General features: G+C 38.5%; 1 protein-coding gene across 1 annotated transcript in view; it reads right to left on the reverse strand.

Annotated features, from left to right (window-relative positions):
• LOC131980876 (zinc finger E-box-binding homeobox 1-like) overlaps nt 1-15,234 on the reverse strand; it is an 82,850-nt gene that overhangs the window by 14,118 nt on the left and 53,498 nt on the right. The window contains exons 2-4 of the mRNA XM_059345183.1: nt 14,789-14,968; nt 2,270-2,431; nt 980-1,182 (exon numbers count right to left, since the gene is read on the reverse strand). Coding sequence (XP_059201166.1) covers nt 980-1,182; nt 2,270-2,431; nt 14,789-14,968 — 545 coding nt within the window. The remainder of the gene's footprint in view (nt 1-979; nt 1,183-2,269; nt 2,432-14,788; nt 14,969-15,234) is intronic.

Genomic DNA, 15,234 nt, shown 5'->3' on the forward strand with positions numbered 1-15,234 from the left:
AGATTGCACAGGTGCAGGTTGATTTAGAAATAATAATAAATCGCAAGAAGGCATGAAAGCGGGCCCAAAGGTTACAAAACCAAAACACATTTAAAGAAAAAGATAATAGCATCCAGTTTCAGTTTGGCTAATTGAAGTTACAGGGAACTGGCAAAAAAAGGAAAAGAGGAAATTAATATCTTACAAATATGAGGTCCAAATGTATCTCTCTCAAGCACATACACATAGTATAACCTGCAATCTGAATTATAAATCATAGTAAAACAAACAAGCCTTAATATAAGACTTGCGAAGATAAGTGGGACGTTTCCAGCCTTGGAAACGGATAATATATATATTTTTAAATAATTAATTTCTTCATCACAAGGCCTATTTTTCTGCCTCCTGCCTGAAATGACTTGGTTGTCTTCCATTTTCTGCCACGTGTCTCTGGTTTTGCTCTCCATTTTAAACCATTGGAGATCATTTTTAGCTGAACAGCCTATAATTGTTTGCAGCTCTTTATACATTTTCCCGTCTCCAATCAATTTTTTAATCTAAGTACGTTGTTCTTCTGAACAATGTCTTGAACGACCCATTTTCCTCAGGCTTTCAAAGAGAAATGCATGTTCAACAAGTGCTGGCTTCATCCTTAAATAGCGGCCACCTGATTCACACCTGTTTTTTTTTTTTTTTAACACACCCCTTTCAACTAATTGCCCAATTGCACAGCCATAAGAGCGTGCATATCACGAATGCTGGGTCTTGTTGGTTTTCTGAGAATCTACTGCACCTACTGGTACCTTGTTGGAACCCCCATATGTGCCATTTGACCTTTCTCAGGTACCAGTCTGGAAAAGTAATTATATTTCACTGACATAATACCATGGTTAAGGACCCCCAAGTTATATAAAACACGTTATGGTCACTGTTTCATCAGGAATGATCTGATTCATCCTACAGCAGCCCTCAGTTTAAAGCCTCTGAGCCCTGCTGTTACCTGCTCCCTGTTGCCCCTGTGGTGGCTCATGTGTCTCTCCAGCTGCGAGCGGTAGGTGAAGGTGTAGCTGCAGTGCGAGCAGCTGTAGTTGTCCTCGCTGGTCTCGTGGCGATACTTGATATGCTCCTTCAGCGAGGCGTTGCGCTTGTAGCCCCGGGAGCAGTAGGGGCAAGTGTGCAACTGGGAGAAGGAATCGGGCGTGCCTGTGATGGAGGAGGAGAGGTGCATGAAGAGCGAGGCTTAAATTCTGCCATCTTTTGACAGTTTGCTTCATCAAAAGATTGTCAAATATCTTCTGAACCCTCCTCGCAACGTCTAATCAAAGCATTTCTCTTACTATCTGAAGTGATGATTCGACAGTCACGCCTGCTTCACATTTTATTCTTCTTTTTTTTATTTTAGTTGAGTTGCCACAACCTCAGGGCTCTCACAAATCCCATTTTTTGGTCAGGGTACTAAGCATGGTGTATAATACCTGACTGACACTTGAAACGGTAAAACAACAGTACAATTTAGGGGATCTCTGGAAAAGTATTTTTAAAAATGCAATTTCCATTAATATTTGTTTTTAAAAGCTCAATGCTTCCAGTAGTCATGATTTGATAACCGATACGGTTGCTGATATAGTATTTTTTTGAGCTGGAATGCAAATAGATATTTTTTATGTGGATTGTGCACTATTATTCACCACTCTGCAAATGTACCCAAAGAGCTACTTTCTCAAAAATAAAACTTTGTTTATAATAATGTTAAATATAATAAAATGTATTTTATTGTCAGCCAATTCTATAATGATACTGATTCTATATGATAACTGAGAACATAAAGAATAAATAGGAATAAAATAAATAGCTGAATAAACATAACTAGTGTTTAGTTACAGTCGTTTGCTGAATATAAAAAAAAAAAATAATAATAATTATAATAAAAATGAATAGTGAACACAATTTCTAAATCACGCCAAGCTACATTTTTTGCATTATATATTGTGTAAAAAAGATTTTATAATGGCACATATCAGACAGCATATACACAGATAAAGATAATATCTGTCAACCAATATATCTGTCGGGCTCTAATATTAATAATCATTTATGAACTACTTGAGTGTAAACAATACCTGAATTAGTGGCCATACTGTTTATTTGTTTATCCAGTGATGTGACAGTTTTATAATCACATAAGAAAAAAATCATAACATGAGAAAAATAAGTTATTTATTAAGAAATCTGATTCAAGATGAGAATTCACATGAAAGACAGAGAAATGAGTGAGCAGTGTTAAAGTTACCGTTTTCATCAGCACCTCCTGTCTCTGCTGGACTCTGCTCATCTTCAGGGGCTTCAGGATAGATGATGGCTGTGTCTCCCTGCTGGAGGATCTCATCCACCAGAGTGTCTGCCTCCGCCTCCGCCTCCTCCTCCTCCTCTTCTGACACACACTCCTCCTTCACTAAAAACACACACACACACACACACAAATCTTTAATCTGAGGAAGCAAAGAGACGGACTTATGGCAACGTTTGCAAAGATCTACAGCAGCATGTGGATGGAGACTTTTAGTCACAGGTTGACTGAATCTGCAGCTGAATGTGATGTTGTTCTGCAGCAGCAGCACTAGAGGGCGCCACAGGACATCTTAATAAGTCCCTGTGATGAGCATGGTCCTCACTTGAACCAATTCATTGTGTAAAAACAAAACTTGGACAGTACAATTTCCCAAAACTAGACCTTGGACTAGAGCCCAACCAAAATACGATGCTGATAATTAATCAATAACCAATATGGTGGCAGATATACTCTGAGAAAGTAGCCCCCAATCATAAAACTTTATTGAATAACACTTAACATTATTACACATATTTATACAAACAATGTACTACATTGTCAGCCGATTATATAAAATGACAACTGAGAAAATAAAGAATAAATAGGAATAAAATGAAGAGCCAAATAAACATAATTACGGTTCATATCAGTCAATTGCTGACACACATTACATTAAAAAAATAAAACATCATGCCAAGCAACATTTTCTGCATTTTATATTGTGTGAAAAATCTGTCAGACAGCATATACACAGATACTGATATGTCCTTAATAATATCTGTCTGGCTCTAATTTGGACAATAAACCAAATGGTTCAGAAAATCCTTTTTAAATCTAAATGCCCTGGTTGTGTTAATAACACTGGTGGATCACTGTACTCAAAAAAACAAATCTGAATCCAAATGTTTGCAGGTGGTATGTAGCTGGATTTCTTTTTAAACAGCTAGTTGTTGGTTTGAAACTCCTATCGTATCGGCCAAAAACCGTCTAAAGAACACAAGTAGTCACTGAACTTTGTCAGATTCAAGGATGAGAAAGGTGAAAGGAACATCAACAAAAACACTCCAAAGATTCTGTGTTCGTGACTCTTCTCGAACCACATTTCTGCACAAAGTGAGAACACTTGATAAGCCACACGAAGAAAATATGCCACAAAAAATCACAGCTTGTTCCATTGACCTTTTCAAGTGCAAAATTACTTAGAAGGCTAAGGTTAAAATAAAAATACCAGAAGTGCTGCTCATGTCATAGCTGTGCTGTGAAGAAAACCTTGGCCTGTGCTTCCTTCCTGCTGATATATCTTCCTTCCAAATAGCAAATATCTTTAATTCCCAACTTGGATGCAGCTACATACAGATATTTGTGTTCCTGTAACTATAATGAGCCTAATAAGGAATAATTGGATGGTTGTGACAGTGGCATGATGCTGTCAGTCTGTTCTTCATCCAACACCTCCACTAATTAAACACTCTATTCAATTTAACCTCAAGGAAGAGACTCATAGACACATGAATGCATAAGTGTTGTCAGCCACCACAAGCTAAATGTCTGAGCTTTTTTAACACACACTGTGAGCAATAAGATGTAGTCTGACATGAGGGCTGGACTGGTCTGTTATTTCTGCAGTAACATCACAGTGATTTTTTAGTATATATTTATAGAGCAGAAAGAGAGAAAAGGCTTTAATACATTATATACAATCAAAGTGTTCAATCGAGGATTTACAGCAGCAGAAGCCATGTGACTGCGGTGTAGTTCTCTAGAGCATAACGTTAGCTTTTTACTTCTGTCGGTTTCATTAACGCTTCAAACATCATAAAAGTGGTGTTCATTTGTGAAGATTATCCTGCTTAACAAAATGTGTCAGCATCAGAAACGTGGGTTTGCTACAGAGCTTATTTTCTACAATGATACACAATCAAATGCATCAATTATCAATTAACAAAATGCAAAGTGATTGAACAGAAGAAAAATCTAAATCAAATCAGTTTTTTCTTTGACCACCCTTTGCCTTCAAACTAGCATCAATTACTCTTTGCATGTTTTCACATACTTTTTCACAGCACTGTACGTCATTTCGTTTGTTCTGTATTGGTTTTCTTCGTTGAAATGTTTTACTCTTGAGATATTTAGAGAACAAGTATCCATTACTCACTGGTTTTAACAGCATGTCCTCACTTGTAGTGGATGGTGTCTGTTACTTTGTGCTGTATTATATAATAATGTCAGTAAAGTATCTGTGGCAGAGACGTTACCTCACAATCTGTGTGTAAAAACATCGATAAGAACGAGCAGTGAGGTGAAACTGCAACCAGCCGTTGCCATAGAGAGCAAGCATTTTAAATGGCAGGCAGGACCGGAGCCAACGGCCACGCCTCTTCCTGCTGAGCCTTGTCAGGGACAGGTGCAGCTGTGTGTGTGTGTGTGTCTGTGTGTGTGTGTATGTGTGTGTGTGTGTGTGTGTGTATGAAGGAGAGGCGGGACCAGGCTGCGTCCTGTTAAGCCTCATTTTTAACACACAGACCTCAGCTTCCCATGATCTCATCCAAAAGCTTTCCAGATCTCTCTTTTCCCCCTCAGAGACACACTCATCCAACTTTCATCATGCTTCTTTCTCTGTTTTCTCATCCCTCTTTCCCCCCCTTACCTTACTTATCAGTCACTCCCTTTATCCTCCGTTTTTTCTGTTTCTCTCCTTTCTCTTCCTCTCTTCAGTCTGCCTGTGTACGTCTGCCTGTGTACGTCTTCACTGACAGCGGCTTCAGTACTCTGTGTCGGTCTGTGTTTAGTATTGACTGTACGTAATCTAGCTAATTCTAAAAACATAACTTTTCCTCCCTGTTTGGAGCTTCACTACACTGAGCCAGCATTCTGACCAATAAATTATTATTTTTTTAATTTAATTTTGCCAAACTAAACTCTTTGTCATAACCACATCCTGTAAAAAAAAAACATTAAATTCTGCACACCTCAGCGTAACTATGAAGCCATGAATTACCAGGCTGAGACCAACAGTTGACAAAAATTCACTGATACAGTGTATATTTTTTTCTTTTTGTTCTGCGAAGAATTATGCCACAGTGAGTTAAATGTGACAGGAACAATAAAAAAAGTCCGAAAAATGCTTGAAGTTCAGAGGGTTAAATACAATATAAAAGTATAATTACTTCTTTTAAATTACAATATGCAGTGGCAAGAAAAATAAGCATGTGAAACCTTTGAAATTACCTTTTTTTTTTTGCATAAATTTGTCATAAAATGTTATTTGATCTGAATCTAAGACCCAAGAATAGACAAACGCAATGTGCGAAACCTATTACCACACAAACAATTATAATATTTCATGCCATTATTGAACACATCCATTCAACATCGATAGTGCTGGTAGAAAAAGAAAGTTAACCCTTGGATTTAATAACTTGCCGAAGCTCCTTTTGGCAGCAAGAACCTCAACCAAGCTGCTGATCACACCTGCAGAACACTCAGGAGGAAGTTTGGACCATTCATATTCTTCACACATTGTGTTTCTTCTATTAGTTGGGACTTGGGTTCACATACTTTTTATTCCCACTGTAGCTGTTCACACAGTATAGATGTTGCATTTACTGTGTGCTGATTTTGTGGGATAATGTAATGGTCATAAGTGCAGCAGCAGTGGAGTTATTTTCTTCCACTTGTTCTGTCAGACAGCAGAAACACAAACATGTGTGAATAAGGAGCACTAACAGTAGTTCAGCTGTATTAAATCACAGTTCTCTACACCTTCTGACTTTTTGTCCTTTTCCCTCTTACTAACTTAACTTTTCGTCCTCCCTCTTCCTCCTCTCTCCATTTTCTCTTGTTACTTCTCTCTCCATCTGTCTCCACACCTTCATGTTTTCTTTAAACCCCCTCCCTTGCCTTTCTTTGTTACTGCCCCTCACCTCTCTCCTTTACTCACTTGCTTTATTTCCCTCCATCACTCCTCCTCCCCCCGACGCCGATTCACCTCTCTGCATATTTTCCCACCACACTCTACAATTACACTAATGCCTCACAAAAAGCCACGTAGTAATGACGGCCAGGACCCAACAACACACACATGTGGGATATCAGACTGGAATGAAAACAGGAAATCATGTGGTGCACACACACACACACACTCAATAGGACACATTTGCAGACACACACTGACAAGTTATTCATGAGCACAAGCAGCCAGTGAAGGCACGCACACATACACAGCGCAGTGCACTCGTATACCTTGCCAGGACCTGTCACTGTGAGTCCGTGGTGAATTTATAAGGCAGGATGGATTGGAGCTGCAGTGCGGCCCAGACTGCAGGGGGAGTAGCAGACACTAATATCTCACCAGAGGACCGATTCAACACCAGCTGCTCTCGCTGCTTTCTCCTCTCGCCTCAGACGGTGAGGAAAGAAAGGAGTGAAAGTCAGACAATCCAAAAATATCAACGCAAAGCCTTTGAAGGGTTCCCAATGTGGCTCAGCAGCGCTGCAACATTTCAAGACTTTTCCACGACTTCCCTCCAACACCGTCGGAGCTCCTCCACACACACTGAAGACGTGACTCCTTCCTGGTTTGTTAATGTTTTTCTAAGGCTGGTTTCTGCTGCAGGTGCAGCTGTAAAATAACAGGTAATGCCATGAACACATGACTCAGATTTAAATTCATTAAAACCTAAAGATCTCATCAGATTCCCTGAAGTCCCCCGTCCAGAGAATTCCTTTGTAACCTCAGTATTTGTTCAGAAATGTCCGTTGGTTTTGGTTTGTATGTAGTTTACTATCCTACATTACGATCATGAGAAGCACCTGATGCTCAGGGTCAAGGGTTGGAAAAAATGCAGCATTCAGACAATAAATTAACCACTTCTTTTCCTCAACGTTCCATACTCAGGTAGAACAATTTTGGAATCAAAGTTCTAAAAAAAGTTGCAAGATTGAACCCAGATTAAAGGTATTTGCCGCATAAAAGCACATCCAAGGGGGCAGAAACAGTGTGATAAGACTGCACTATTAATACACATTTGTATTAAAATCCCAACATGGATTAGTACAACATCCAAATCACAGGAGGTTCAATATTTACCATTAAGACTCAAGAAGAAAATCTTTGTTTGAAAGAGATCCTCACAAAAAATCACACCATGATCATTTTTGTGTAATTTTCAATAAAATTGAAGAATAATGATGCAAAAAATTATGATTATGAATCATATCACAATCAAGTGCATCAGTCAAAATAATCCATTTTTTAAAAAAAATCACCTTAGAGGTTGTGTATGTGAATTTTTCTACCCTAGATTTTTTTTAAATCATGCCACGTCCAAAAAAGAAGTGCTTTCAAATCAACAGCATGTAAGTCTAGTTATAACAAACCAAGTCAGTTTGCAGATCATGTTTAATCCTGTTGATGTGATAGTGAGAAAGGTTCTGTAGCTGCAGCATCTCTGGTTCCACCATCACTGTTCTGATACTGGACTCTATGGAGCTGACACCAGACATTTGTCCTACAGAAATGAATGGAAGAGAATGCAGGATGGTTGGCGACTATCGCACATATTTTGGGATTGCCCAAAGCTGCTTCCCTTTTGGAAGGGGGTAAAGAGCGAGATCGATTCAGTATTCGAGACAGTATTGGGGATTGATTTACTGTTTAGCCCAAGTCAGTTTCTTTTTGACCTAACTGCTGACGAAACGTACACCAAGGACCAAAAGTACCTGTTACACATACTTTTGATGTGCCACTGTGCCACCTCAAGTGGCACAGTGGCACTTGACTACAGTGACTACTGACTAATCCCAGTATAGAGGTAGTTGCAGTAGTTCAAGTGGGAGGATATAAAAGTGTTGATGACTGAAGAAACAGCTTGACTTGTATGATAAATGTCACGGTGACACTGTTACATTCCATCAAACAAATGCTTTTCTCTCCTGTAATCTCTTATCATTTATCTGCTACTTATATAGATGATGTTGCTGTCAGTCTCTTATAACAGCAGCTCTAAGCACTGTCCTATTTGCTGGAGCACAGAGAACGAGGCCTAAAAAGTAAGAGAAGTTAGTTTGTCCAAAAAAAAGTTGAATAAGTGATGCTAACGTCAAGGTTTACCAAACAACAACAACAACAACAACAAGCTCAGCAAACCCTGTGTGGATAATTAACGTCTAATAATATCCGAAGTTGGAGCACCACCTATCACTTCAAACACACAGGAGAGGCTTTCACACGATATCTGTAGCTGGATTTTGAGTGGAGGAAGAAATGAGCAGAAGAGGAGAGGAAAACAGAGGAAACAAAGGCTATGAAGGCAAGCTAGAAGAATACAAAGAGATGAAAAGAGACCGGCAACTGTAGAAAAATAGCGAGGAGAAAGGAGAGAGGGAGAGACACAAAGTGAAAGAGAGTGAGCTCATGAGCACTGCTCACACCATGTAAGGCTTTATTCAGAAACAATGCAACAAGCCTTGAGAGCAATATCTCTCCGTGTCACATTCTCGCCGTCTCCATGGTTTTAGTATTTCCTGCCTGGCTGTAACTGACTGCTGTTGAGATGAAGGCAGATGCTTGCGTAGGCTGAGCTGTTTGCAGGGAATCGAGGATTAAAAGGCCATTGAGAAGCGGTGTAAACACAAGCCAATCAAGCCCTGCTTTTGAATGCGGGCTTGGTTCTGCCTCCGCTTATTAAATCTTGTGGTAGTTTTGTTGTTCGGCTCGTTTGCTCAGGTGTGCCGAAGTGCTGATCTTTCAAACTGTCGTACTACAGGCTATCTGGAGGTTTAAATGTAAGAGTTTTAAAGCGCTTTCCAAAAGAGTCTCTGCAGCAGGAGAAACTTCTGAACAAAGGCCGAATAAGAGGAAGGACGGCAGGAAATTGATTGATAAGCCGTGTTTAATAAAGCAGATGTGGCATCCTGCATGAGTAAACCTGCACTGTGTTAATCTGAAATTGGACGCACAGTGAAAATAAAAGCTGTCCGCACAGACAAACAAGAAGCAGTTTAGCTGACTCAACTTCCAGCAGTTAAACAGTCCCAGCAGCGCTAATGAGAAAACTCATTAAAATGTTATTTTACTAATATAAAAATCAACATTCCTGTCTTTACACACTGTAGGTGGAATCATATGACCACCAAAGTAAAGGGAAATTATTCATGGTCAATTAAAAAAAAGCAATTGGTGACACTTTTGATCAATTAACTGTCATTTTCCAAGCAACATATGCCAAATTTCATCTCTTCCCAGTCTTTAAATGTGATGTTTTGCTGCTTTTCTTTGTCTTGTTCGATAGTAAAATGAATACATTTGGGTTTTAGACAGTTGGTCACACAAAACAAGACCTCCGAATACTTTATGTTGGGTTTTCGGAAATTGTATAGGTGTTTTTCACAATTTGCTGACATTATATTGCCAAATAATTAAACAATTATTTAAGAAAAATCTAAATAATTGTTGGTGACACTCAAGAAGATGTTGTAATAGATATACAATGAACTAAAAGGTCTTAGTAAGACAGGGAATTAAGGGAAGAAAATAAATGTTGGATTTTTATTTTAAAGAATATGAAGGGAAAATGTCTTAAAACTAAAAATGGCTGTAGAAACTGGATTTTGTATAAATTTGTTGAAAAAAAGTTGACAAAAAAAAGTATAAGTGGTTGATTGTTTTCTCTCATTAATATGATAATACGATTATGAAGCAAAGAACATCAAATTCTAATAAATATTGAGGAAACGTGAAGAAAACATTTCTGAATTTGTGGCAAGACCTGAAAATCAGTCCTATCCTTTTCATGATAGTCAAACTTTTTATTACCTTACATTTGAAAGATGTAATATTTCTTCAGCTCCCTGATGGTTAGACGGGAACTGATTTGGGAAAAACTGAGTCATTCATTTTGAACAAAAGCCGTGTTTCCATTCAATTGTGAAGCAAATTTTAAGCGAACTTCTGAAAAGACACAAAAAAAAGAAAAAGCCGTTTCCATCAATTGGTTTGGAGCGAATAAATGAAAAAGTAGTTATGTCAGATGCTGGAAATATAGACGCATGTGTGTAATAAACAGAGTAGAGGAAGAAGAGGTTGCAAAATGGAAACAAAACAAGTCAAACAACACCTGAAGTGTTGCAAAAAAACTGTTTTGGCGCTATTTCCCTTCAGCTTTCCATTCAGCTTTCCAATGTGATACCTCAAAATGTGCATAAAAACATCCAGTGACACCAGTGTGAGGACAGAGATGATAGGGAATGATGATGAAGCTCATCTCTAAGTTGTATCAGAGCGGGACGGAGAGTCAGAGAGGAGATGAGAGCAGAACATCTGGCTGTGTGAGCGAGCTGAGAAGAGGATTGAACTACTCTGATCAAAGAGGGAGCTGGTAGATGAACAGACGAATAAACCATCAACGGCAAAGAATTCACTCCTATACACTGTGTGAGAACAGTGATAGGAGACATATCGAATATTATCTTGGCTGTAAACTGTGTTTGGCTTTACAATCTCAATTTTTGGGGGAATCAGATATCAGATTTTGTGATGAATCCCTGGTGAATTCTTGCAATAAGATGTAAACAGGATTAGAAAATTATACTGCAGCTTCTTCAGCCAGTGTATCTTTCATGCTGTTTTCTGATTGGCTGGTTTGTAATAAGTCTGTCACGATTACTGTTTTGATTAGACAATATATTGTCCCAGACAAACGATGTTGCTACACAGGGGAATATGATTTTTTTAACTTAAAGCTTTCACTATGGAACTTTAGTTTCTTATTTACATTAAGACAGTATTTTTTTGCATTATAAGTTTTCTGAAATGTTATGTTTAGATACGCAAATTAGACGGGAAGTCAATAAATTTACATATTTTCAGGGCATGAATCTGGACATTTGGATAGAGCAAATTTCAAAGTTATTATTTTATTTGTTTATATATTAGATTCAAAGTTTTTTTACAGAAGGAAATCTCCTTTTATCATTTCATAAATCTGAAAATACTGTCAAAAATACATAAAATATAAATTTTTATCCTTTTTGTAGGAACAAAATGTTCTATAAATCAGGGTATGAATAATATATAGACAATCCCCTTTGTAAAACACCTTCAGAATAAAGTTAGGAACAAAACTGGTCAGTTTGGTGTCTGTAAGTGGAACTTTATCTCCTGGATCACAGATTACCTGACAGGAAGACCACAGTATGTCAGGTTGGGGAACTGTGTTTCTGGGATATTAATGAGCAGCACAGGGGCTCCACAAGGGCCTGTTCTGGCTCCATTCCTGTTCACACTGTACACAGCGGACTTCAAATACAACTCTGAGTCCTGCCACATCCAGAAGTACTCAGACGACACTGCTATTGTGGCGTGTATCAGGAATGGACAGGAATCTGAATATAGAGATCTAATAAAAGCCTTCAGTGACTAGAGTCACTATGTATATAAACTTTTAATTATTGAGAATAGAGAAATAGATTTTTAAGCTGGGACCAGGTCTTATACTAAATATAGTTAAACCTGCTGTTTGTCAAACATCATGTGGTGATTAGTAATTAAATTATAAATAATATATAATATTAATAAGTAAACAAACTGCATGTAAACACCAGGTCAGCCAAAATGATCATGGTCATGTCCATATATCATACGATACATCATATTTGAATTATTGTTAAAGGCCTTGTTTGTAAATTTAATTCATAGCAGCAGGTACATTGTGCAACCTTTATCCTTTATTTCTGAGATTGTTCAAGCTCATCTTTTGTCACATAAACTCATCTCACAGCATCACAGCATCTCACAGTATGATCACTGATAAATGTTTTGAATCCTCCACCTATGTATTTGATAGGCTATTGATGCCTTTAACCATTGGGCAGAGCCCTAAAATACCACAACGTAACATAACTCTGATATCTAAGGGTGTATGCACAGGTTAGTGGGGAATAAAAAAAAAAAAAAGAAAAGCTAACCCACTCCTCTTGCATGTTCTACAATAAATTAGAAAGTCTGAACATCATAATTAAAACTTCAATACTGTGCTACTAAACACCAGCCATTTGACAAAACAAAACCATTTCTATATATTCTATAAGCTTCACTTCTCTGCTTCAAAGCTCTGACTGGATTACAGTTTCATTCTGATTTTCACTTCACCAGTCATCAGTTTTCATCCGAGCTGCGGCTCAGTAATCTCATCCGAGCATCTCTTGTATTTGCATTGTGCTGCACGCTGCGTAAAACAGAGCAGTAAAGGGTTGCCTCTTCCACTGCTGCTGTCATTCCAAAAAAAAAATTAAAAATGGGAAAACAGAGGTTGAGTCTTTCACACAGACAGTTGACCCAGATAACAGTACAAATCTCTGTTCTGATGGTAAATCTGTTTGCTTCATTATTTTCTGTCGGGAGTGTAAAAGCGGCATCGTGTTTGCAGAGCTCAGACGCTGCTGCACTGACTAACAGCTGAAAATAAAAAGGTTTCTGTTAAGGTTAAAATCAACCAAAATCACAAAGGAGGAAATGCACTTGGCAGGTGTGAATGGTGCTGTATTGTCAGGGATTTGGGGTATGAACTGATAAAATCGACCTGGGGCAGAATGCTGTATTATTAAAGGAGTGTTAGCCTGTTAGAGAATGTATGGGATTTACTCTGGTTTGTTAGTAAGGATGCAAGAGCTGGAGATTACACAGAAAACCCTCTGCATGACTGGCAAGATTATACATTATTGAAGCGTGTCTATTTCTCACACATGCTTACTTTCCCTTCCTGTGCTGCTTTTTGCCTCCTTTTTGCTCTCATTTGCTCTAATTCCTTTGCTTGTGATCTCTCTTCCATTCTGTGTTCATTTGAAAATGAAAGTGTCACACTGCGACGAGCTGTGATCGTGTTCAGCTGACTTTCAGCTTTCTCTACACACCAACTCTCGCAGCAGGACGCTCAGCTTACATGTTTTTATCCCGGCACCGTCCTGCCATCGCATTACTCAATTAACTGCACTGTAAATGTATTTTACTGATTCACAATAACGCACCACAGTGAAAATAAGTCTGCTTCTGTCCTGATTCGGTTCCACTTGACAACAGTTGCGTGGATAATCTCAGCACCTGTTCTAACGTATCTACTGGAACAGAAGAGCCAACGCATGACCATATAAAGATGATAGTACTATCATACACTGAGCTGACTCACTCCATTATTAACCCTCTGAACCCCAACAAGCCGTTTCATGGCGTTTATTTATTTTTCAATCTTTTAACATTTTACTCGCTGTGGCCTTGTATTTCACTGCAATATCTAATAAAATATATATAAAATACATAAGTCCTGGACCTCTATGAAATCAGCACAATCATGGCTTGGAATGGGAACAACGCAAAAATGTATTTGGTGCATAATACCAAATGACAAAAATCATAAAAAAGAAAAGAAGTTGAATTTCCCTAATAGATATATTTATTTTTTAAATTGGGATACAATGGAAATTGTATATTCAACATTTTTCATAGTGCCCACAAGTGTCATTAATATTGGAAAAAAAAATTGCTCTCCACATGCTATACATATTTAACTATTTGCATTTTTAAAGCCTCTAGTTACAGCTTCTCCTGTCCTCTCCTCTCTGCTCTGTGTAAACAGATTTTCCGTGAATATTTGTCACATGACCGTTCGTCTCAGCAGAATCAATCATGGCTTCACAGTTGCGCCAAGGATTATAGAATTGTTTTTAACAGGATCTAGTTATTCCAAAGTGTTTATTTTTGGCAATGTTTTAAATGAGGCAATGTAGAATAAAGTGATTTTGACAGAAATATAACAATGTTGGTAGATTTTTCTAATGGAAACTTTAGTAATCTATGATCCATTAAAAGAAAGTTCAAATTCTGACAATAATGCCTGTTTTTACAGTTTATATCTACAATAAACTGTGTATTTTTCGTGATCTTTTAAAGAAAACATACTTTTCACACGATGGTGGGGTTATTGTACATTTTAAGGTTTATTCACAGCAGTGATGGAGATGTATTACATGCAAGGCATATGGATATTTTGTCTAGTTTGATTGTAGTTCTAAATGTCACAGAAACAGGCTTAAGCTCAATATTGTTGATTCAGCTCTGCAGTGAGGCTGGGAGAATCTGTGTAATCAATGTGAATAACACTCCCTGAACTACTTAGGTGGAGCTGTGTAAAAGTTGAACCTGTCTGCAGCTTGTGTAAGCCTGTGGGTCTGCTCAGCAGCTCCCAGCTGAGTGTGTGTTACTTTGTGTGTGTGAAGGAGGGCACTGCTGAGAAAAGAGCAAACATGCTCAGCAAACCTTCCCAGGATTAACAGATATCATGAAGATCAATCCTGAAAGTCCAGGCTAAAGCCAGGGGAAATGTCTGACCTACATTTACAGAACGTCTGCACCGAGAGCTGCTGTGAAAACCTCCATACTGATTCTGATAAACCAATAAAATAATAAAACTGTTGAGGGCGACTCACCTCCGTTCACGGAGCCGTTGTATGGTAATACTGTTGTGGCGTCTTCATGGCTGTCCTGCGTTTTGGTCCCGTCAGCGTTGGCGACCTCAGGCTCCTGCAGGCTGTCCTCCTCCACAATGTGTAGCTTGTCCTCATCATCCGAGTCTGAACTGGCCTCCAAGCCATTGTTGAAGTCTGTCACTGCAGAGAAACAGACACAGAGACAGAAAGATGATCCACCACTTGGATTGTGAGATTTGTCGCAGCTTACACCTTCCAGCGCTCCGTCTGATTCCCAGCGCTGAGGAGCCAGCTAGCACCCTGCTGCTGTAATCACTGTCTGATTTACATCTGGGAGGCAGAATACAGGCAATTAACTGCAATTACTGACTGCCAAACATGACATCAGTGTGATCAGCATCTGAGCTGCACAAGGGAAAAAGCACAGCAATGAGCCTCTCCTGGAA

Source organism: Centropristis striata, chromosome 11, assembly GCF_030273125.1.
Source record: "Centropristis striata isolate RG_2023a ecotype Rhode Island chromosome 11, C.striata_1.0, whole genome shotgun sequence".
In the NCBI taxonomy this organism is placed as follows: Eukaryota; Metazoa; Chordata; class Actinopteri; order Perciformes; family Serranidae; genus Centropristis; species Centropristis striata.